This window comes from Chroicocephalus ridibundus, chromosome 2 (genome assembly GCF_963924245.1).
Source record: "Chroicocephalus ridibundus chromosome 2, bChrRid1.1, whole genome shotgun sequence".
Classification (NCBI taxonomy): Eukaryota; Metazoa; Chordata; class Aves; order Charadriiformes; family Laridae; genus Chroicocephalus; species Chroicocephalus ridibundus.
Genome location: NC_086285.1, coordinates 160,355,972 through 160,378,100, shown reverse-complemented (window position 1 = coordinate 160,378,100; position 22,129 = coordinate 160,355,972). Strand labels below are relative to the sequence as shown.

General features: G+C 38.8%; 1 protein-coding gene across 2 annotated transcripts in view; it reads left to right on the top strand.

Moving 5' to 3' along the window:
- LOC134512262 (dynein axonemal assembly factor 11-like) overlaps nucleotides 1-15,282 on the top strand; it is a 56,207-nt gene extending 40,925 nt beyond the window's left edge. For both annotated transcript variants that reach the window (XM_063327555.1, XM_063327554.1), the window contains 2 exons: nucleotides 4,544-4,629; nucleotides 14,730-15,282. In XM_063327555.1, coding sequence (XP_063183625.1) covers nucleotides 4,544-4,629; nucleotides 14,730-14,916 — 273 coding nt within the window. In that variant the 3' untranslated portion in view covers nucleotides 14,917-15,282. The remainder of the gene's footprint in view (nucleotides 1-4,543; nucleotides 4,630-14,729) is intronic.
- Nucleotides 15,283-22,129: the final 6,847 nt, after the last annotated feature.

Below are 22,129 nucleotides of genomic sequence, written 5' to 3'. Positions count from 1 at the left end.
AATGTAAATATTTCAAAGAGTTTCTGGATATATTCAAATCTGCTGCCTGCCTAGAAAGTCAAACCTGAATTGGCCAAATGAATATTATCTCTTCATATTGTGATTGAGAGCTGCCTTTATTCCACTATTAACTTTATATTTCACCTATGTTTCACCTACCTTGATATTTTAGCTACACATACATATTTTACCTAGCCTGAGGGTCTGAAGCCTGTTTCATCTCAGAATGTCACGATTCACAGCTATTTGTGAGACCTGAGGAGAGAGAAGCTCTGTAGAATAAGGAGTTGATGTTCTGAGTTTTGCCTTGGTTTGGTTAAAAACTACTCGTGTAGCTGGGAGACAGAGAGATATGCATGAATGGAATCCTGCGTAGTCTAATATCTTCATTGTCAATGTATGCAAAAACTTGCAGCTTTGCAGAAAAGGATGTGGGAATCTTGGTGGACACCAAGTTGAAAATGAGCTGGCAATGTCTTCTTCTGCCAAAGAAGGTTAATTGTGTGTTGGCTGCATTAGGAGTGTTGCCAGCAGGCTGAGGGAGGCAATCCTTTCCCTCTCTTCAACATTGGTGAGACACGCTTGAAGTAGTGTCCAGTGCTGAGCTCCCCAGTACAAAAGAGACGTGGACATACTGGAGAGAGTCCATTGAAGGGCCACAAAGATAATTAAGGGACTGGAGCAACTCTCCTATAAGGAAAGGCTGAGAGAGCTGGGACTGTTCAGCCTAGAGAAGAGAAAGCTCAAGTGGATCTTATCAACACATATAAATACCTGAAGGGAGGGCACAGAGAGGACAGAGCCAGGTTCTTTTCAGTGGTGCCCGGTGGCAGGACCAGAGGCAATGGGCACAGACTGAAACACAGGAGGTTCCCTCTGAACATCTGGAAACACTTTTTTACTGTGAGGGTGGCTGAGCACTGGCACAGGCTGCCCAGGGAGGTTGTGGAGTCTCCAATTACCTGGAGATATTCAAAAGCATTCTGGACAACTGGGCAACTCGCTCTAGGTGTCTCTGCTTGAGCCGGGGGGTTGGACCAGATGACCTCCAGACGTGCTGTCCAACTGCAACCATTCTGTGAGTCTGTGATCCTGTGAACTCTGTGGATTTGCTGACTGAAGATGGGTTTGTGCTGCATCGCAGCAATTGCACGGAGCAGGTACAAACCTATTGCTCTTTGTTCTATATCACAGTCACAGAATCTCTTCCCTTCCCTCAGGACTGAATTAGAGTGCATGCACTATATTTTTGGGATACATATCCTTTTCAGATGCTCTCTATCCATACAAATTTTATTGGTATTAACGGGATGTAATCTAGGAAGCAAAGTATAATGAATATTAGCAACAACTGGAAGGCCAATAAATATTTCTCTTCAAGAACATTATGGCTGAAGTTATCAACAATGTTTGAGAATACTAATTTGAGATCATCAACATAATATGAATTCCTTTTCGTAAGATAATAGGAAGAACAGAGTTCACGGAACTTTTTTCAGCCTATATCAGTGATAAGACAAGCCTAATGACTATATTGCACTGTATTTAACTATTTTCTTCCTGATAAACAGTTGTTATAAAAATAAAATTATTTGCAACTAGGTAAATGACCTAGCACATTCCTTGGGTAACAGAAATATTTAAAATGCTATAAACCTAAAAATAGTCTCCTATAAAATTCTTCTTGCAATACTAACCTGAAATGATCTCTCTCTTCTTGGTAACAGAACAGAAAACTAACTGAATTCAGTGTTTTTCACTTGCTTTAGTGAGTTTCTGATCAGATTACTAAACCTTCCACCATTCATCTTTCAGCCTGTTCATAGTTCCCTAGCCTTTAAAATGAAAAACAAAACCTCTTTCCTTGCCTCTCTGATGACCTTGCCATTCCACAGATGTCGGAGATAGTAAATTCCACAAGAAATGAATGAAAGCAAATCATTTTCACCCTCTTTTCTAGGAACACTTTTCTTAAATGTACTGTTTACTGCACAGTAAATCACTGCAGAAGGGGCATCTTTCTAAGGCAGTGTCTACTAACATGTTTTGGAAGGTCATCAAAACAAACCAAAGGACACAACATTCAGTGAAATGATATAGTGACACTTTTAACGTTTAGTGTTTATAATGTAATGACTGTCTCTACAGAGACTTTGCATCAGTAAAGAGTTGATGGTGACTACATTGTACGTGCTTCATTTTCTGGGAAAAATATTTGTGACATGAAGCTTTTTAAACTTTGAACTTCTATGCTCTGGTAGTGTCATCTTTGCAGGTGATACAGAAAAATTGAAAGCTGAGAGTTTCTTTAATAGACTTTGACCAAAATTGGCATATGAAATCAGGGATTTTGTAAAATGTCATGAGTAGATTACACCAGTTGCATTTTAATTAATGTCTGAGAAACAGCATCAAAAAACAGTGTTATTAGCAAGCAGTTTTTATTTAGGGTTCTGAGACATTCTGTGTCATGTTTTAAAACTTCACTTTCCTTATTTTAGTAAATCAGAGAGCAAAATTTAGACTTTTTGATTAATTCTTCATTATATCATCAGTCACAAATGAATTCTGACAACTTTTTATTGCCTAGGCCTTCAAAAGCATTTAGAAACTTAAAGATCAATGAGTTAGATTCCTTAATTAATTTAAAAATAGGAGTGGTATATATTATGCATGTCAGTGTAAAGGTTATTTGATAGAATTTCACTATATAATTCTCACTTATCTAGGAATGGTAAATGCAGTAATATTTCATTACCGTCAAAGGCATGTGGAGACATATAGCTGTGGAACCCTAGAAATCTATTAATGCTTCAGAATCAATGTGTTTCAGGGAAACTCTGTTACTCAGTGGAATTCCTGTTGCAGAAGGAATTTTCCTATAGGAAAAAAATTGTGGACTGAAAAGATGAGTCAGCTGAAAAATGTTGTCTTCACATATTAATTCTGTTTTCTCGACTATATTCCAGATTCTGAGTAACACAGAATTTCTAGAATTCTCTGATAATGTTATGAAAATAGCCCTTCTTTCTTTTTTCTGATTAATGCAACTATTAGCAAAAGTTTCATAGAATCACTTTTAGGAAATTTCGTTATATTCATTTAGTCCATCTTTCTGTATATCACAGGCTTTAAATTTCATACAGTTATCTTCCTACTGAGCCCAAAGTGTTATATTTGGCCACAGCTGAGGCTATGGCGGTTCTGTTTTCCAGAACAGTTATCCTCACTTGATCAATGTCACTAAGAGATGGACAGTCAACTGCTGGCTTGATGAAGCTCACATACGGAGTTTTGTTTCAAAACCAAATAAAATTAGACAGTATCACCTTTTTTTTTTTTCCCCTGAACAGAGGCTGTAGGGCATCTTTTGAGCAAAAGAGCTTTTAGGTCAAAAATACTTGATAATTAATAGTGAATGTTCTAGAAGGCAAATCCTATCCCTTCCCCATATTCCAGGATGGCATCTTGTCAAGGAAGCCTGTACTGTTGATTGCAGAATCAGCAACTTTCCGCACCATCCTTGATGATGTGCTCTGAGGGCAAAGTAAGGAACGTTAGTCTCAAGAGACTCAAAGGAATGAATTATTGTTATAAGAACAGAACACTACAGGGCCTCCTGAGAAGAGAAGGAAAGCCCAAAGAAAAAAACTTTCCTTCACTAGAGTATATATAGAACCAGAGGGGAACAGCCCCTTGACAGTGAATTTCAGAAATGTATGACAGAAGCTACAGGATCTGTTTTATTTCTTGGAGATTTTAGAAAAGAGACATTAAGTTTACTGGGGGTCTGGAACAGACTACTTTCAAACCAGTTGTACTAGATGTCAATAAAATTAACCATTTGGTCCAGTTCCTGTTCTCCTCCTTCCTTTCAAATATTTAAGGGGTCCCTCTCTCGTGATGATGTTAAGAAGGGAAAGAGATACCTTTTTGCCATGAGATATCCTTTTGCCAATAACATGTCTGCCAAAGAATAGTGATGGACATGTTTTCTTTGAGAAGAGGAATTCACTTGGACTTTGAGCTTGAGATTCTGTTTTAGCAAAGGAGCTGAGGGAGTTTGTGGTCACCAGTCCCTTTTTTAAAGAGAGAGACGTATTCCAGACTGCAGCAGATTCTTTAATAAAAACGTCTGAACTAGCACATGGACAGAAGAACTGAGATGCAAGTGGGAGGCACATCATAAACCAGTTAGTTAGTTATGGAGAAAATCAGTAATGTGCATTATTAACATAGTATTAAACTATACAGCATATATTTAAATACAAATATATGCATCTATTTAATTACCTACATATATATACATATACTCATATGTATATTTTAATATAATACCATTCAGATCATTTGGTTAAAATTGCCTTATACATTGTTTCATGCTGAGTGACGAGTGTTAAAATCTAACAGAAAGAGTAAATGTCACAAGAGAAAATGTATTCAGACCCTCTTAATTTCTCTATTTTTGAGAGATTATTTAAATGCTTGCAAGCATAAATATCAATTAATATGAGACTTATTTTTCGGTCTATTTTTATTTTAGGCTAAAGAAATAATCCTGGCTAAGCAAGAAGTATCAACTTCAGTTAAACGTTCCAACTGCAATACACCGCAAAAAAATGCAAGAAGGTAATTCCTTTTTTTCTTTTGCATTAGTTTTATTTTTTGTCTGTGTGTTATTCACATGCCAGGATATACACTTCTTATTATGTTATTGTTGAAAGTATGAAAATATTGATTTGAATAGAATAAAAATATGGCCAAAAGCTTTAAACTAATGGCCTGTCTGGTGCTGTTTATAAAGTGATCAGCTCCAACAGCAGAGCCAAAAAAGCACTTATTTCTTCTGATCAGTTTTTTTTTCCATCAACTCATTCAGATTATTAAACTGGTATATATACTAAACCTAAATCACCTACCAAGAATTGCCTCTGCAAAGCTCCTTGTTGCGTAACTCAAGTCTGAAAACCATTTAGAAAGCAATGATTTTAAATCCCTCTCATGAATGTATTTGCTCACTGGTATACAGGTTGAGCTACTGCAATAATAACTGGGTTCAAAAAGCAATTCTGCAATGTTTTCTAACACAGATCCATCCTATTAAATGTCATGTAAACTCCAGCTCTTGAAATCTTGCAGGTAATGACTGCCAGAAGCAAGCAAATATCAGTGATGCGCAATTTTTTGTTTTAACTCTTAGCAAGTGTTAATAGCCATTGCTGTAGATAGACACTAGGGTTGATGGGCACTTAGCCTAAGTAGAAATACTATCATATATCTTTTAGTCTTTCCTTTTCCTCTTGCTATAGGCAATGACATTCATACCAGAATAAGATATAGTAACAACAAAGTCTGTTAAGCCATTTTTCTGTTTATATTTGAAGTGTTGCATTTGTTTCCTTGTTTGATTTCATTGTGGTGCCTGTTGATAGAAAGCCTAAACAGTTAGTGAAAAATAGCATTATGGGTCATGGGTATTCTTCTTGGTTGCAATATTTAGGAGACTGGCAAAATGGCTCTGCAAGAGTCGGTTGTCATTAATTCTGCTTTTTACTTCTTATTTTTAATAAGGATGAGTCATGACTTCTTTTCTTGAATGACCTGCATGATGACAAAATGATAGGGGGACTGCAAGTATTTTTTGAGATTCCTAATGAGCCAGAAACACTGCACCCTTTCCTTAGGCACCAGTGATTACAAGTGCACCATCTTCATTACTGAGTACTTAAAATATTTTTAAAAGCTCCAAGCCAAATGGTGGATACTTAATCTCCATGATATTTGGAAAGTCATGGCAGTCAGGTGAAGTCCCTGGTGACTGTAAAAAGGGAAACATTGCACACATTTTTAAATAGGATACAAAGAAGGACCCTGGGATGTGTCAGCCTCACCTTTGTGCCCAGGAAGATCATGGAACAGATCCTCCTAGAAGAGCCACCTAGAAGCCTCCTAGAAGATACACCTAGAACCCTCCTAGAAGATACACCTAGAACCCTCCTAGAAGCACATGGAGAACAGGAAGGTGACTCAAGACAGCCAGCATAGCTTCACCAAGGGCTAGTCCTGCCTGACCAACCTCGGGGCCTTCTATGATGGAGTGACTACATCAGTGGACCAAGGAAGAGCAATGGATATCATCTACCAGGACTTCTGTAAGGCCTTTAACACAGTCCCCCACAACATCCTTCTCTCTACATTGGAGAGAGATGGATTTGATGGGTGGACTGTTTGGTGGATGAGGAATTGGTTGGATGGTCGCATCCAGAGGGTAGTGGTCAACGGCTCGATGTCCAGATGGAGATCAGTGGCAAGTGATGTCCCTCAGGGGTCCATATTGAGACCATTACTGTTCAATATCTTTATCAATGACATGGTCAGTGGGATCAAGTGCACCCTCAGCAAGTTTGGGGACGACACCAAGCTGAGTGGTGTGTTTGACACACCTGAGGGATGGGATGCCATCCAGAGGGACCTGGACAGGCTCCAGAAGTGGGCCCATGTGAACCTCATGATGTTCAAGAAGGCCACGTGCAAGGTTCTGCGCAGCGGGACACAAGCTGGCAATATGCGCTTGCAGCGCAGAAGGCCAACCATATCCTGGGCTGCATCACAAGAAGCGTGGCCAGCAGGTCGAGAGGGGTGGTTCTGCCCCTCTGCTCCGCTCTGGTGAGATCCCCACCTGGAGTCCTGTGTCCAGCTCTGGAGCCCTCAGCACAGGAAAGACATGGACCTGTTGGAGCAGGTTCAGAGCAGGCCACAAAAATGCTGAGAGGGCTGGAGCACCTCTGCTATGAGGACAGGCTGAGAGAGTTGGGGTTCTTCAGCCTGGAGAAGAGTAGGCTTCAGGGAGACCTTATTGTGGCTTTCCAATGCTTAAAGGGGACTCATAAGAAACATGGATACAGACTTTTAGCAGGTCCTGTTGCAATAGGATCAGGGGTAATGGTTTTAAACTAAAAGAGGGGAGATTTAGACTAGATACAAGGAAGAAATTTTTTCAGTAATGGTGGTGAAACACTGGCCCAGGTTGCCCAGAGAGGTGATAGACCACCATGCCTGGAAACATTCGAGGTCGTGTTGGTCAGGGCTCTGATCTGGCCAACAGATCTGAACAGATCAGTTCTCTCTGATCTGAAGATGTCCCTGCTTATTGCAGGAGGGGCGGACTAGGTGACCTTTAAATGTCCCTTCCAATCCAATGTGTTCTATAATTCTGTTCTATAATTCTACTTTACAAAAGGAATGGCACTTTCCCACAGAAAAACAGTTAAAACTTTAGACACAGTAAAAGAAATCAGTTTAAAGAAATATCTTAGCTTTTTTTCTAGGAGAAAAATAGATCTTCCTTCGTTAGATAACTGACGTTATCTCTCTTCCAAGTGGATTCTGACAAACAGAAAAGAGTTGGCAACTTGTCAGTTAGGAATTTACATTTCCTTAGAACCCTCTGTGTGCCTTTACTTTTGGCTACACAATAAATGTTTAAATAGAAATAATAATGGGAACATGGAAGTAATGGAAGTAATAATGTGAAATTGTCCCCTTTCCTGCTAGCTGATGAACTAAAGATACTCCATGGCATAGTGAAACTCCAGGAATTTGTGTTTGATTTCAATGCAGTTTTAAGTAATTATGAATATGCTTACTGTAGATTTTGAAGAAAAAATAAGAATTTTACTGTTAAAATATTACAGGAATAAGTATCACAAAATTAGAAGTAGGAAAAAAGTCTTTTGAATTACAATTCTTACTAAGAATAGTAAGTTTTGACCTCTTTAGTTGAAAAGTCGCTGACTAGCCAGATGTTAAAAATCTGCTGAATAGTTGTCTCTTAGATTACAGAAGAACATTCATTACAGTGATTACACTTGACAGCTACAGATGTCTTAGCTAAATGCTGTCAGACATATAATCTGCTAAGCTATAATGTAGTGCTTTAAATTTCTTTAACTCTTGTTAGCTAGATTACATGATGATACTGTCATTACTTCTGCCACGTAGAAGAACAAAACTGTATTTCAGACCTTCAAAGAGACAAGTTTCTACGGGAGGAATTTGACTGATTTATTATCCTTGTAAAGCCTCTATTAATATAGCTGCTGAGTATGCCAGTCGTTACTGTAACTGGCCTCGCAATTCATCTGAGAGGTACAGAAGTTGAGTTCGCCACAGCTGCAGAAGTGAAATTCAAGTGTGGGTAGGAACTTAATTTTCTGAAGCCATAGTGGAAATTTTAAGTGTAACAGTTACATGAAGTCAATAATCTTGTCTCACACCCTCAGCTTTAGACTATTCTTCCTTTAACATGTTGTAAAAAACCCCAAAATGAAATAAAACTCAAAATGTCTCTAAATGTAAATATGCACACAGTTGAATTCCTCCAGTTAAGAAAGATACATAGGAATACATGAGAGAGATCTTTTTGGATGGGGTTTTTTGTTTTGGTTTTGTTTGTTTGTTTGTTTGTTTGTTTTGTTTTCTTTTTTTTTTAGTATGGATCTTTATAGAGAGAGTCTGAGAAATAAAGACAGCGAATGGATACATTTAAATAGGCAAAGGAAGAGAGCAGCAATTTCTAGGGTACTTCACAAGGCAGACTTAAAAATAAATCAGCTAGTTGTAGTCTATACACAGGTTTTTTAATGAAATAAGGAGTGTAAGGTAGAGTTGGTTTCTATCTAAGTAGTTCAAGCATTGCAAATCCGACTGCTGCAAGTGCCATTCTCCTCTTGGCTAAGTAACGTTGCTCTGGTTGACTAAGCCAGCAGGTGCTATAGAAAATACTGTGTAATGCATTAGAGTAGAAATCTGACTTACATTCTATTGGAATCAGTTCTTACTGGCAGTATGTAATTTCTGGCTTTTTGGAAGTTGGTGGGGTTTTGGGGTTTTTTTTATTGTTGGTTTTTTTTTCATACAGTTTTTTAAGGGGAAAACAAAAGAAAAACATATGCTGCTGGAATGTCCACCGTCGTCTGCTGGTACACCCATAAAAGCTTTTGAACTGGTTATCCAGTTTCAGACAGATTTCACTAGTTGGGAGAGAAATATACAAAAATGCCTGTAAGTTACATTGAACTTGAGGCCAAGAAAACTTGGATGTTTTTAATACTGTGTTGGATTTTAATTCCAACCTTTTTCTAGCAAACATGTCATCATAGGACTCATTAACAGAACTCCTTTTATGGTTTACAATTTCACAGTAACGAACAAGCATTAATTTACTTTCCTTGGAGAACTTTTTATTTTCAGTTGCACTTTTTTCCATTTATTAACAAGCAAAGAAAAAAAGACAGATTATTTAAAAAACTCTACAGTTGTCTCACTTGAGATTTAGCAATGTTGCTGAAGATGAGATCAGAAAGAAGCTCCGATTTACTGGATGACCCTAATTTAGCTTGGTTCATTTTGGTGGAGAAGTGCAAAGAACAAATTTGTGGGAGAAATTTGTAGATGTAAGGGTAAGAATCTTTCTTTGGGAGTGAGAAGTCCTAATTTGGATCCTTGAAACAATCCTTGTGAAGTGTGGGAATACTCCCTCCCTTTCCACAGACTTAATGGCTGAAGATCTCTCCCAGTCTTACATTTCTACAATTCACAGAGAGGGACAGAGGTGTGACAAATTGGAAATACGAGAATTTCATGTTGCAAAGAGAAATACAGTAGAATAAGATGAATAATTTCCTCAAGACTAGGAATGTGAGGTAAGATGAGGTCAGAAATTGAATGGAAAAACTAACGTGAAAGAACTGCAAGAGGATTTATGTGACCTTTCAAAACCTGAATTCACCTTCACTTCTATGCCTAAACCAAGCACAAATATTTTAACTTGAAGAAAGCTTAGCACATCTGAAGCGTGCCTGCATGAAAGATAAATAAATGTGTGGAAAGATCACAAATGGCAAATCAGTTATCAATTCTACTGAGATGTCATGTTTGCCTTCTATAAATACCTGGGAGTAGATCATAAACCTTGAGAGTTGAATAGATTTGCAGAAATAATATTTGCAGGCTACATAGTTTGTTGGCTGTTATGAAGACACTGAGAATTTTTACAATGCAAGTTACATTTTCTGGGAAAGGAGGAGCCATAGGAATTTTAATTCAGTTGACTTCATAAAAAGAAAGTGGAGTAAGTTATGACTAAGCAACATATTGAAAAGCCTTTTTACTCAAGTCAATCTTAAAGTATAGATTCATTTGCATTCTCATGGAGGCCTGAGGCTAATCAGAGTAGAGGGTATACATCTCTATCATTTCACTAATGAGGCGAACAAAAGGTGGGTTGCCTAAGAAGTGATTTGAAAATTAATTTGCACACACAGGCGTCTGGTAATCCATAACTGTAATAAGGGTGAGGAGACTTCAGAAACTTGCCCTCCTGGAGAACAGCAATCTCAAGAATAGCGTTCAGTAAACTCTTGATCACTACAATCTAAATTCATCTCCAGCTGTCCATATGTGACAAGGACAAAAGACTGAGGGCAGAGACGTACTTTAAAGTGCCTTTGTAACACTCCATAACTTTGTAAACAGAAAGTCAACACCTTGTTAGTGTTTTCAGTGTAAGCTTCCCTAATGGTTAAACATTAGGGACTCCACATTAACTGACAAATTTAACAGTGATTTTTGCTTTTCTGGGTTAATCGAGGAGTGAAAATAAGGTGGTATTAGAGCCAAACCTAGAAATTGAGGATCATTTTGCGTACTGCAGGTGTTGGAACATATTTCTTGCTAACAGACAAGGTCAGTTTGAAATTGGGTATCTTGAGATGATTGTGCAAAAGAGGGTAAGGGGTGGAGCAGTGAAGTTGAAAATGTCATAGTGACTATGATTTTCTGTCTAACTTTTAGAAACTTGGATGCTAGTGTTATATACGTTCTTAAACTGATGAATCCTATCTGTGAGATGTATTTATCTTTTAGAGCAGAATGACCTAGATATCATCAGCATTTATTTATCAGAACTTTCAACCAGTGATTTATTAGTTCTTCTTGATTGTAGTTTAATCCTTGAAAAATAAATTTGATTCTGCCAGCCGTTGTTTATTCATATCTTCCCAATGATCCACTGATTCTGAAGACTTCAGTGATAGCTTCTTTTCAGATTACACCTATATAGAGAGATTTGAAAGACCTCTCATGAAAGAGACCTTCTTATGAAAGAAGTATTAATATTCCAAGTATTTATAAAACCATGACTATTTGCTTAGATGACCTAGTAGATTTTTCTAAGCCTGTATTTCCAAAAGCTGAGACCAGAGTATGGCATGTGTTAGACATTCACCATCAGTTTTTAAAACACATAAATAAAGATTTGTCTTTCTCAAAGCTTTCAAATAAGATATAATTCCATATACTGAAATCACTTTATTTTCTTATTCAAGAAAAGGATTTATTAATAATTTTTCTTAGATGATAATAACTTTTGTGCTGTTTCATTCACAGAGTTAAAAGACTGGAAAAAGTGCTTCTCCAAAGCTGTTGGTTGTGACTTGTAAATATCTTTGGAAATCCTGGTGCCAAAAGGAAACTTTCAAACAAATGTCAAAACCCATGTATTCCGGATGAAACATATGATAAATCTTTAGCAATCTAAATTTTATTCAAATTCAGAAGTTGAAACAAGGGAATGTAACTGTCAAATCATTAAAATATCAAATATGGGGATTAAGGACTGTGTGAACAAAAGTGTAAATTATCAAAAAATATCAAATTATCAGATATGTGCTCTGTCACACACCAGATTGTTCAGCAGGCTGCTATAGTTATGCAAAATGGAAGGACTTTGTGAAGTCTTTTAATTTTCTTTTTTAAAAGCATTGTTGAGCTATGCTTGGATGGAAAGAGCCTTTCTAAGGGAAAAAAAAAATACCAGGAAAAAAGAAAGGATTTAATTCAGTATTATTTAGTTTGTATGGTGCTCTAATCTTTAGACCATCATTTTGCCTTGAGTAGAGAACACTCATCAGCAGGTACCAGTGCCAAAAACTGTGAACTTCTTTTTTTTTTTTTAACTGAAATTGAAATAATTTGCAAACATTGAGATTTCCAGACACGTGCTGTAGCTGGTCCTGCACGAAGTATTATTGTTTTCATCACTCTTGTCTTACTGTTGCTCATGGAAGAGCTACATCAACAAGATTACTTTTACTCTGCTAGGTAGAATCACATGGCAAAAATGTTTAGACGGCCTAAAACTCATTCTTTCTTCCAAAAATTTTCAGGTGTTTAGTCTTGACATCATCAATACCCAGCCACTTTTTGCATAGATTACATGATGAGAGGAGCAGATTCTCAGTAGATGTGTGTGTCGTAGCTGCACTGCCTTCCACATAACCGAGTCTTGTCAGACAAATCCTTGTGTCATGGTAGTTGAGATAGCACTATGAAGTTTTACTAAACAAGTGTAGAATATTTGATCATGTGACTATAAGGACATAAAAATCCACTTCCTTTCTGGAAGAAAAAAAATAATAATCACCTGTGCTTGATTCTGCCTTTCCTATTGTCTGTTGCTAATAGATACTTCTAGATAGCATGTGCTAAATTTTGGGAATGACTGATGCGTATAATCCTTTCCCAGCTTGTTGGTGTGGACTGTTACTTATAATGCTCACCATTAATTAATTTCTGGTGTACTGAAGTTTACTCTGCTACTAAGCAATAAGCTATTCAAAATCCATAGAGTTTACTGTATTTTCATGATAACAAATTTGTGTAATTTTAGAACAGTTGAACAAATGTAAAATACCACTACTAATTAAAACACTACAAATCAAGGAAAATCTTTTCTACTATGTGAGGGTAGCACAGGCTGAGGCTAATTAATTTTCATGTTTGTGCTTTTTCAGCTTTTTCTAAGGTGCTTCAGATTAGGGATTAGATTAAGATTCTGGTGTGCTCTTTTTCGAATCTCCCCAACAGCTACTGATAAAGTGATTCCAGGCCACAGCGTATTTCATAAATTACACAGAAAACAAAAATGTCTTTTACCTCGAGGATGAGTATTTTCTAGACTGCTGCCACAAAGTGAATCCACTTCTATTTCAATTAACTGTGTAGTATAAGAAAAAAATCTAACATTATAAAGTGAAGAATATTTAGGGTAAAGAAATAAGAGTTTTCTTGTACCTGTCTTCATTACCCATAAAATTGTCCTCTAGTTTTTGTTTGTTTGTGTCACTTTTTGGAAAAGGCTGTCTAGACTATTAAAGCAGGGTGCTTCTCTGGTCATTTTCCGCTCAGCAAAATGAGCAAATAATTCCCATAGCCCAAGAAAAATCTAGTGACATAAGGCTGAAAGAGGTGGCTAGGCCGATTACTACCCCTTCTGTTAGTGATGCTTTCCTCAGCATAGCTTAGGAAGAGAGGAGGAAAACTCCCACAAATCCCTCTGTATCTCTCCTCCATTGGAACAGAGATCCTGCACGCAGACGTGGGCTGGGACTTCTGTTCAGATCTCACAGAGCCTTGATGGAGAAGCACTGGTAGAATTTGGAAGCTCCTTGGCAAAGCTCTCTCTTTGTTGTAACAACTAAAGATGGCGTGTTTTCAGTCAAAAATCTTTTAATATACTTTATTTACATATTTTCATTACCTGTATTGTCATCAAAGAAATGCGCTCTTTCATCCAGTGACTTTGCTACTTTTTTGTTTGCTCTGGTGCTAATGAGGCTTTCTGATCTCCTGGGGAAACGTAGTTTTCTCACATCTTTGAAGAGTGACGCGCTGTCTTTTGTAATACTGAGCTTGGAACTTTGACCCAAAGTAGCACTCAGTATAAAACGAAAATTAGTATGAAGATGTACAAATTGTGTTGGAATTTGCAGAAATTAGAACATCATTCTACAATTAAATTTCCATTTTGCCATTTTCCCTGTGAACAGTTACAAATTACTTGAAAACAGGCTAGATTTTTCCATTTAATTGTTGAGCTCCTCTAATAGCTCCTCTATTAGAAAAGAATAGTGGCTTTAGAGCTGCAAGACAGAAAGTATAAGAATATTTCAAATCTTTGATCATTATGTGATGTGGATAGGTTCCCTTAATGAGTAGACGGTAGACATTTCTAAGTGTGATCTGAAACAATATCCTTAATAGCAATAGACTGGAAAGTCTGTTATAACTCTGACCTTTCTTATACTTTCACTTAATTTTTTTTCATAACGCAAATGTGGTGAGGATCTATAATGCCAAAATATAAGAATTAGCTGATAAAAGTAGATAAATTAGTATAGTTAGATTTTCTCTCTAAATAAAAGTCTTTCTGCTTTCCAAAGATGAATCTGTCACGTAGAAATTAGTAGACAGCTACTGTGAAGGAATTGTGCTAAAAATGAACAGAAAGAAAAAAGAATGAAAAAACCAATTATGCTAAAAAACCCCTGTCTTACATCAAAAGCCAACCATTTGCAATGTGATACCAGCAATCACCGTGTTCTGATACAAAGCAAATTATAGATGTCAAAAATGTAACTTTTGATGTTTGTAGGCTAAGGATTCTTTCGTACAAAATCTTAGAGATTTTGTAGTACTTTTCTGTGTTTACAGTGTGTTTTTTATAACAATCAAATTTAGAGTAATGAGAACTCTTGATCGTGATTTAATTGGACTCCGTAACATCTCTCACACTTAACTCAACAGGTTTATAATCAGGTACCCAAAATAGTTCTGTTACATTTGTCACTGAATTTAAGTTTTTTCCATCTGTTTTCCTCTTGTTTCAGGAGCACACAGGTTGAGAAATTAGAAGTGGATCCCAGTAAATATTCATTCCCTGATGTGACAAAGATAATCCAAGAAAAAGAACGAATCGGACAGGGACCTATTAGGCTACAACCAGAGAAGATTGCAGAGACTAAGAAGAGTTATGTTGATTTTGAAAATAATGAAGATGTTCCTCCCTTAATTTGAAACTTTCTTAAATAGTCCCTCTATGTGTGGCATTTATGCTTGAGTTGTTTTTATGACCCCGTGTGTAAAGTAAGTACAATATAGCTGAAGTTGGAAATATTATTACAGTTCTTATCATAAACTTTGTTATGCCTGAGTTTTCTGTTGCATTTCCTGTTAGTATATTGCTATATACATTCTTTTTTCTAGATTGTTTACTTAGTAAGCCTCAAATCAGAATGGGAGTCATATAAGTCAGACATTGTCATTTCTTCAAAGAATTTACTGTCTAACTTGAAAGATGGAGTATTACTGTAGAAAAAGAGAAGGAAGGAAGAATGCACTTGTAACAGGATTTATTATTATTCTAACCAAACTGAAGATAGCAAAAAACTCTATGTATTCTTTCAGTGTTTTTCTTTTTCACGAAGGACAACAGTAAAAGAAAACAATGTATTCTGGGAGTGAGAGACATTGCTGCAGTGAATAATAATAATAATAATAATAATAAAAAAAAAAATTCTGGGAGAGAGTAATGCTGAACACAGTATCTCAGGTGTGGCAGCATGGGGAAGCTGGAAAAATCAGCCAGACTGTTCTTGTTCCTCTTCATGCAGCTACCCTGATGTGTTCCATCTTTTTCAGGATACCCTAAAAATATCAAGGCTAATTTTAAGCTGTTGGATGAAATAAAGTTGAGCAGCTGTAATGGAATGAGCTTCTTCTTCCCTACCCTCCGGGCCTTTTTTAGCAACCAGAGACTCCATTATCATATTTTTTCTCCACAGCTTCTAGGTTGCCCCATGAGTGAAACAGGACAGCATGAAAGAAAAAATGTACACTGGGTTACATTACAAAATTACTACATTATTGCAATTTAGCAAGACCAAATCTGTTCTGTTTTTATTTTTCTTTTTTTTTTTCCCTGGTTTCCTGAGAAATTAAGGCTCATGTCACTCTTAGCTCTACTTTTGAATGCCGTTTCTATTACTTTCACCCCATTTGACAGAACAGAAAGGTCAAAGAAATACTTAGCTCCTCTAAATTTAATGAAAAATATCACTGAGTAGTGAAAAGGGATTCTCTTGATGCAGCTGCTGTTTGAAAGAGAGAATTCAGCTGTTACCTATTCTAGCAGTAGTCACTCAGCTCATCGACATGTTGGTAACAGAACTCTTTGTGCGTGTTAGCATTCTTACCTAGGTGGTAGTTAAACAAAGTAGGAGTCATGATGGTAGAGCTCTGGGAACCTGGCAGAAAGCTGAGGAGAGTGTGGGAAATATTGAGGAAATATGGTTAGAGCTTGAGTTACTACGGAAACAAAAGGTGGATATTGAGAAGACAGTGGAATTTTGCAGAGGGAGGGTCACAAAAAATGTTTCTGGTTTGGGTGGCTGTTGAGATGAGGAATATGTAGGGGACATACAACATAAAACCATAGGAAATCATGCCTCGTTAGCTCTGTTGTCTACAAAACAGCTGATGTAAGGCTATAGATGTGCTGAACATCTCTTTTGGCCTTTCAGTTGGGCAATTAGCATTCAATTCTATAGTAAAAAAAGATACCTTTGGGTTTTTTTGTCAATTTTAAGGCCACCTTTATTTCAAAAAACAAAGAGAAACTCCAAGAAAAAACAAGTTGAGTGATCTACCTTACCGTGCTAATGAATTTGAAACTGTTTCTCTGTAAAGCAGGACTTCATACGGTCCTCCAGAAAGCAAATGCTTCTGATTCAAACCAGCTTTTGCTTTTAGCCAAATAGGATAGAGCAAGCAAATTCAGTTCAGGAAGAATCAAAGAGCATTTTGTGGTTACATCTTGTTTTCATCCTGAAGATAGAAAATTAATAAGCTGCACTTATAACTGAACCACTAAAACTCCACTTAAAATATGTTAAGTAGCAATCTGTGTTCAGATAGTGCCCATAATATGCCTCGGCACATAGCAAGTTCATGGTACATTCTTCGGAAGTGCTGTTTCCCTAATTGTGAAAAACATCATGCAAAAAACTCAGCAGTTAGCTAGAAAGAAAACATCGCTATTGAATTCTGGGACATTTTTAGCCACTCTAAAGTGTTTTATGATTCTCCACAGATGTTTAATATGAGATAAAGATAAATAGTCTACCTTAAAATGCACTGAAGAGAAGCAAAATATATCCATCCATGTAGGCTGATGGGTTGAACTGATGCATTTTCTTCGGCTGCAATTTGAAATGGATATAGGATAGAAAAATGAAGTCTCATACTAATGCTGTGTATGTTGAGAGCTGAAAAGAAAGTGTATATATCACAAAGACTTAAACTAAAGATGAATGTGGGCATAATCTGATCTATTGTAGTATCAACTTGGATTTTTCCTTTCCCATTTTGTGCATTGACTTGATTTTTCCAATTCTGGAATAAATTATTCCATGATATAAGCCTCTCAGCCCTGAAATCTACTTAATCAGCTCTACTCTGGTAAATGGAGTATAAAAACATCAACTTCTTCTGCAATATATCCCCGTTCACTATAAATTCCTAATCATGCCGGCTAACTATGAAAAAGACTGTATTATGTTTTAGCTCTTGATGTCACCAAATAGTTATAGGCCCATAAGGATGACTATGGATTGTTTTCTGGATTGCACACCAGAACATCTACATCTGAGATTGTACAGGGAGTCCATGTCCATATCTGAATACGCCCAGGTCCACGTCCATGTCCATGGAGCTGCCGGGCGGCCTGTGCGTGGAGCGGCCGGGGCTGCCCCGCGCCGGACACAGCCGGTCCCAGCCGGTCCCAGCCGGCTCCAAGGGCCCCAGCGCAGGACACAGCTGAGCCCCTCAGCCAAGCTGGGGGCGCCGGGGGGAAAAGAGGTTTGCGAAAGGGCCGAAGGCGGCCCAGGCAGAGGAGGAGGAAGGCAAGGAGGGAGCAGCAGCAGAGGGAGCCCCAGGGCGGAGGAGGAGGAGGGCAGGAGGTGCTGCAGGCCCGGAGCAGGGATCCCCTGCAGCCCTGCAGAGACCCCGCTGGAGCAGAGACCCCCCCTGCAGGCCGGGGAGGGCCCAGGGTCCTAAAGGTTGGTGCTCTTTTATGTAACTGTGTAGCCCTAGTAGGAAAACAGGCAACAGATACTGTAACTTTTAGCAGTCAGATGGGCAATTTATGTTTAGATTCTTTTCAAGTCTGCTTCCTTTTTTGTGTGTGGAAGTATGAATTTTTCTGACCTTGGGATAGATGACTATGAAATGCTCCAAAAAATTGTTTCCTGCAGTTTTACTGGTTGCTGCAGGGATTTTCTGATGTTTCAGAGAGGTGAACACATTGAAAGCTTTCCTCTTTTTCTTCACTGCTTATTTCTGAAAACCTTGTAGGCACAATCCACCTTTCAGACCTTCAGCCAATTTGGATAAACCTGTGAAGAGTTTCAGAAGGTTGTGGAAAACAGGCTTCCATAAAGCCTGGTCATATAAGATTATTTCATTTTTCCTAAGCAGAGAGCTATAAAATTTGACTTCTGCTATCAAACCAAAGGATAATACAATTAGATCTTTCCCTGCTCCAACTCATTTCTCTTTTTCATCTGGTTTGTAGTGAATAGATAATGCTCTGGTTTGGGAAGAGAAAACTTCATTGAGCTAGTTAACGTCTCATGGCAAAATGAATAGAAGGTACCAAAACACACTTGAAGAAACAGTTGTTTCACATGGTGCCATAATCTTGGGATCCAGTCTGAAAAAGGGGTATATTCTGAGAGTCAGCTTCAATAAAATTCTCAATGTGTGTATGGGCCATGGAGATTACAAGAAGAGGTTGATTGTAGAGGAACGAAGCCTACACGCACAAGATGACGCCAGTGGCCCACAAGAGCATGAACACATATCGCAAAATATCAATTATTGATCACTAAGGTAATCCAACCTTGAGAGAAGAAGACATAAGAAGGACAAAGAATATAAAGCCAACATAGATAAAATATCTCCTGTATAGTGAAAATGCAAAGATAACAAAAGGAATTAAAAGAGCCACAGCCACCACAAGAAAAAGGAAGAATAAGGAAGGAATAACATCACCAGCATTTTGTCCGCCAGTTAAGGACATCACAGCTGATCAAAGCCATGGTACATCTGCAGGAGGCTGCTCCAACCTACAGCAGAAAAAAAAAGTGCTGCTTTTCGATTTGCCACTTGCCTCATTCTGCCACCGCAGACTCAGCAACTGTATGTACAGCATTATCTCTTACTACGTAATTGGGTTGCAGATTAAAATTTCAGAGAGCATTGTGCGTGCGTGTGTATGTGTGTATTACAATATTTCACCTCTAACTATATGACTGGGTGAATTTAAGCAGTATGCAGTGGATGGATCTATTCATTGTCCCTTAGGGAGGAGATGGATGGGGCTAATGAAAAATTCTACCAGTACTGAGAGGAAAGAGTATGTACAATTGTTCAGAAAGGCCCTTGGATTTGCCACAAAATCATCCCCTTGCTCTAAAAAACAGGTAATGGGATGTAAATTTTGGATTTGCACAGTCAGAAGAAGAGAATTTTGTTGTTGATGCACAAGACAGAAGGAGTCCAGTTCCTTCCAGAGCTAAGTTGATTCAGCTGGGTCAAAAAAACGCCAAAAGCAGAAGAGAATCTGTTATACTGTTACAGCGTAAAGCTATACTGCATTTACAATTACAGCTGTATTGCAGAACAACGTGCACTAAAACAGCAAAGCTTGATTCAAAACTGCCTTTTGTCTTACAGTCTCAGATGCTCAGTGTGGATATCTGAATATACCCACAATGGGTAACAGTATCGGACATGCAAAATGTGCTTTCCTACTGCATGTTTCAAATGATAATTCCCATTACGGCAAGCTAGTGAGTAGCAAATACATTTCTTAGTGGTTAATGAATAGTGAAAGAAAGCTTGAGGATTATTCTTTTTCTGAACAGTTGCTAAAGACCAGGTGTTAGCTGTCAAAGCTAGACTGTGTTAGTAATTGTAGCTTCACCCAAACAAAATCACAGACTCACAGAATTGTTGAGGTTGGAAAAGACCTGTGGAGGTCATCTGGTCCAACCGCCCTACTCAAGCTGGGCCACCTAGAGCTGGTTGCCTAGGACAATGTCCAGGTGGCTTTTGGATATCTCCGGGGACTGGAGACTCTGCAACATCTCTGGGCAAACTGTGCCAGTGTTTCCCCACTCTAACTGTAAAAAATTTCTTCCTTATATCTACTCTAAATCTTCCCTCTTTCAGTTTAAGAGGATAACCTCTTGTCCTATCGCAACAGGCCCTGATAAAAAGTTTGTCCCTGTCTTTCCTGTGGACCCCCTTTAAGTACTGAATCACAGAATCACAGAATGGTTCAGGTTAGAAGGGACCTTAAAAATCATCTAGTTCCAACCCCCTGCCACGGGCAGGGACACCTCCCACTAGACCAGGCTGCTCAAAGCCTCACCCACCCTGGCCTTGAACACTTCCAGGGATGGGGCATTGTCAACTTCTCTGGGCAACCTGTTCCAGTGCCTCACAACACTTACCATAAAGAATTTCTTCCTGATACCCAATCTAAATCTACCCTTCTTCAGTTTGAGGCCATTACCCCGTGTCCTATCACTCCACTCCCTGATGAAGAGTCCCTCCCCATCCTTCCTGTAGGCCCCCTTTAGGTACTGGAAGGTACTGAAATGATGCAGAGCCTTCTCTTCTCCAGGCTGAACAACCCCAACTCTCTCAGCCTATCCTCATAGCAGAGATGCTCCAGCCCTCTGACCTTTTTTGTAGCCCTCCTCTGGACCTGCTCCAACAGGTCCACGTCTTTCCTGCGCTGAGGGCTCCAGAGCTGGACACAGGACTCCAGGTGGGGGTCTAACCAGAGCGGAGCGGAGGGGCAGAACCACCCCTCTCGACCTGCTGGCCATGCTTCTTGTGATGCAGCCCAGGATATGGTTGGCCTTCTGCGCTGCAAGAGCATATTGCCAGCTTGTGTCCTGCTTTTCATGCACCAATTACCCCCAAGTCCTTCTCGGCAGGGCTGGTCTCAATCCTTTTATGCCACAGCCTGTATTGATACCAGGGGTTGCCCCAGCCCAGATGCAGAACCTTGCACTTGGCCTTCTTGAACCTCATAAGGTTCACATGGGCCCACTTCTGGAGCCTGTCCAGGTCCCTCTGGATGGCATCCCATCCCTCAGGTCTGTCAAACACACCACTCAGCTTGGTGTCATCCCCAAACTTGCTGAGGGTGCACTTGATCCCACTGACCATGTCATTGATAAAGATATTGAACAGTAATGGTCTCAATATGGACCCCTGAGGGACATCACTTGCCACTGATCTCCATCTGGACATCGAGCCGTTGACCACTACCCTCTGGATGCGACTATCCAACCAATTCCTCATCCACCAAACAGTCCACCCATCAAATCCATCTCTCTCCAATGTAGAGAGAAGGGTGTTGTGGGGGACTGTGTCAAAGGCCTTACAGAAGTCCTGGTAGATGATATCCATTGCTCTTCCTTGGTCCACTGATTTAGTCACTCCATCATAGAAGGCCACAAGGTTGGTCAGGCAGGATTTGCTGGCTGTCTTGAATCACCTTCCTGTTTTCCATGTGCCTTAGCATAGCTTCTAGGAGGATCTGTTCCATGATCTTCCCAGGCACAGAGGTGAGGCTGACAGGTTGGTATTTCTCCTATTTGATAACAGCTTTTCTGGCATGAATCATAGAAAAAGCATAATAACCAACTGCACTAATTGGAGTTATACTGGAAACACAACTTTCAGTGTAGTTCAGCCTTAGAGGCCGAGGAAAAAAAATCTCTGAACAGTTATAGCATGCATTAAATGAACAGAAGCACTCAAAAGCTCCATGGCTCCAAACTGTAAGAAACTTTCTCTTCAGAAACTTCACAGAAAACATGTGCGTAGAAGAGGAGACTGGTGAACATTTGGTTAGAAAGATGTGAGCTGTGGCTATGCTTTGACCCTTGTTTTTGTGCTCTCAAAGCTAACCATCTGCAAGTCTACCGGCAGCATAATTATGCCTGTTTTACAGTGTACATAAATTAGTGTTGGCTCTTCTGGTTTTGCAACCAGTCAGGCAGCCATCTGACTTTTTAATTAAGGATTTCACTGTGATTGATAATAAAGTTCCAATATGCTTCCATATTTAAATGAAAGTGCATCAGCGGTATAAAATTTTCAAAGGGAAAACATCCACAGAAATTTATCAGTCACCTATGAAGTATAG